Genomic DNA, 2,994 nt, shown 5'->3' on the forward strand with positions numbered 1-2,994 from the left:
GACACTGGATTGGCGGAAGATTTTGTACAGAAATTCTTCATCCACAGATGATGACTCTGACTTTGGTGACCCATTGGTATTTACTCCAGTGACATCATGAGGCTGACATTTATGCTTTAAGGTGAAACACTACAGGAAAAACACATTTTATTCATGTACAGGTCACTTTTGAGTTTTTGCGCTATTTTGCAACCGTAATTCAATTCAATTCAATTCAATTCAATTCAATTTTACTTGCTCACATAAAGACTGAATTTTCCTTAGTGAATAAAAAGGTCATGCTTTTTATCATAAACAAATATTTAATTCTATGCAATGTAGTGGAAAGTACCACAAAGCACATTAAATACACACTGAGAAATAGAGTTATTTTTCTGTTTCACACAAGAGAAAAGATGGTATATGTGAAGCAACACAGTATATGTGTGTAATATTTGTTAAAGATTCATAAATTGTCAGAAATTGCTCAAAAAAGACCCGTGGATACATTCCTACTCAAGTGTAAAGTCTGTTACTAGACAGAACCGCAGCTGAATTAACAAGGGAGAGTAAAAGCTTCCCTTTATTCTTGTCGTGTTTACCTAGGAGGACTTGGAAAAGTCCCACATGTGACTTATTGTGATCTGGTCACCCTTTGTGCATGTCTGTTCTACTCAGCAGCCATACCTTACAGGGAATGAAAAAATCTTTTACATTTGTTATTGTTGCAATGGCGTTCTCTTGATGAAACCCAGTATCTGCAGTGCACGGTCTCCTCACGCACACACTTAAAGTTTTTGAAATATCTACAAAAAAATGTCCAGTTCACCAGCGGTTTGATGTTCTAAAGATTTATTTCAGTCCTTCATGTTGGAGTCCCAGATGTTGACACATGGCAGTATTGCATTTTAAAGGTGTTACGTGGACTCCGCTGCTTCTTCTGGCACATTTAAACATGTCAGGCTGTCACGAGGAATGGTGTAATCAGACAGGTTGGGATGTCCGGACACCACACAGCAGCTCAGGGCACTGCGGAAAATCCCCATGTCACATGCTTTAAACCACCGGTTGGTTGAAGCGTCGTAGTACTCAACGTTGAAAGTGGTGGTGAAGCCGTTGAAGCCCCCGACAGCAAAGAGGCGATAATTGATTACCCCAATGCCAAAGTTGCTGCGGCGGGTCAACATAGAGGACACGAGGTTCCACGTATTGGTTTGCGGGTTGTAAGCCTCAGCGGTGCGCAGACGTCTGTTTCCATCGAAGCCACCAACCTAAAAGTAAATGCATGGGTGAAATGATTGTGAAGTATTTATGTTTTCAGTTGTCTTCACAGCTCTTTTGCCTTTATTTCAAAAAGGAGCTTCGAGTTTCAGTCCTTTCTTCAGCAGGTCAGCATCAGGATAAGGTCACTGCATTCTGCTGATAATAATTTTTTCATTTTTGAATAGAGACAGTGTAAATAGAAAATAAATCTTCAAGAGTAGCTAGCTAAATAAAGAAGTATGTCTCCGAAGGTGAGACTACACAATCTTTGCTTTTTACCAAAGGGTATAGCAGCAAATCAACTAAATCAGTGGGTTTAAGGCAACTAGCAAGACAAATTTACAGCTAAAATACATACTGTCCCAAGAGAATGAGTGCTAATCACTTGGCTTATTTTTCAAAAGGTGTTGGAGGATGATTTTGAAATTGTCTCTAACATATTTCCCCTAGTGGAATGATGAGGAAATGTGAAATCATCAGTGAAATCATTTTGGGAATGGAGCAAATTCAAATCATGAAATGAAAAAATACATGCAGCAGAAACATCACTGATCAGTTAAATTAATGAGTGAGAATGCCTTCTCTGAACCTGTGGTCAGGATAGGAATCTGATTATTGATGAATACAAAACAAAGTTAGCAAAACTGCCAAATCTGTCAGCCTTGCTGATCAAGGCACATTACAGATGTGACTTGTATGTTACGTGAGTGTCAGCACTACTTTCTGGTCTTACTGCAAAGACATGATCCGCATATGCAATGACACCTATCCCACTGCGGCGGCTGTTCATGGGACTGATCATCGTCCACTGGTCGGTCTCTGGGTTGTAACATTCAGCTGTCTGCAGACACTCGTTCCCATTGAATCCACCACAAATGTAAATCTGAAGACAAAGAAAAAAAACAAAAAAACCTGACATTAGTATATATTTAAACTTTTTAAGAGTTGATGTTTTTCCCTACTTGCATGCTATTACATTCTGTGAACTTAAAAGCTTTTTGAAAATCTTTTTCTTTTACATGATCAACATAACAATGAACACTATAAATTCTTCTGATACAGACTGACATTTAGACATTTAGTCCCTGCCTTTCAAAAATAAAAAAAGCTAATTCTTTTAATGACTTTTGTTTTCCTTATCATCACTATTACGGGCATACAAGTAGTTTTAAAAGTGTAGTTTTATTCAATTTAGGCCTTCATCACTCTAGCTTAGAAACCAGTTTGTGAGGTACCTTGCACCTCGCTTCACTGTAAAAAATGTGTATCCCCTGACTGGTTGGCAAGTGGTAGCTGGAGGTTGATGGGTGTCACTAGTGTGAAATTGAAGAAAGGTGTTGCACCACAAACCTCCTTGTGTTTGCTTTGGTCATTAGCAGACTGTTGAGCACACCAGAGGTTTGCATGGAATACTCTGACTTGTCTGCAAACACTCACAAACTATTTGTAGAAGTCAGTGTCTTTCATACAACCACTCCCTAACCAGCCGAGGAATACATATTTTTCACTAGCAACTGGTTGTTACCAAAAGGTTGCTGACAGGTCTCTAGGCCTGTGTGCCTGAGACCCTACTCTATTTCTCTCCTGCTCTTTTACTTTACCCACCCGGCTGTGAAGTGTTGTGCAGCTGGCATCGCTCCTCTGTTCATGCATGGATGCAATAAGACTCCACTGGTTGGTTTCAGGTTGATAGCGCTCTGCACTGCTGAGTCGTACATGCCCGTCGTAGCCTCCCATGGCATAGATGAACCC

General features: G+C 39.9%; 1 protein-coding gene across 1 annotated transcript; it reads right to left on the bottom strand.

Moving 5' to 3' along the window:
- Positions 1 to 814: 814 nt before the first annotated feature.
- On the bottom strand, positions 815 to 2,988 carry LOC102194637 (kelch-like protein 10). The gene is made up of 3 exons (XM_005735789.1): positions 2,848 to 2,988; positions 1,976 to 2,125; positions 815 to 1,250 (listed from the first exon to the last, which is right to left on the bottom strand). The coding sequence occupies exons 1-3, from the start codon at positions 2,977 to 2,979 to the stop codon at positions 897 to 899; spliced, it is 636 nt and encodes a 211-aa protein (XP_005735846.1). The 5' UTR covers positions 2,980 to 2,988; the 3' UTR covers positions 815 to 896.
- Positions 2,989 to 2,994: the final 6 nt, after the last annotated feature.

The sequence above is a fragment of the Pundamilia nyererei genome, unplaced genomic scaffold (assembly GCF_000239375.1).
Source record: "Pundamilia nyererei isolate P.nyererei 1_Seehausen unplaced genomic scaffold, PunNye1.0 scaffold00065, whole genome shotgun sequence".
Taxonomy (NCBI): Eukaryota; Metazoa; Chordata; class Actinopteri; order Cichliformes; family Cichlidae; genus Pundamilia; species Pundamilia nyererei.

Coding starts and splice junctions, on each gene's coding strand:
- LOC102194637 (XM_005735789.1), bottom strand. CDS start 2,979: ATGGGAGGCTACGACGGGCATGTACGACTCAGCAGTGCAGAGCGCTAT. Junction 2,126..2,847: donor GCACAACACTTCACAGCCGG/GTGGGTAAAGTA, acceptor CTTTGTCTTCAG/ATTTACATTTGTGGTGGATT. Junction 1,251..1,975: donor ATGCGGATCATGTCTTTGCA/GTAAGACCAGAA, acceptor ATTTACTTTTAG/GTTGGTGGCTTCGATGGAAA.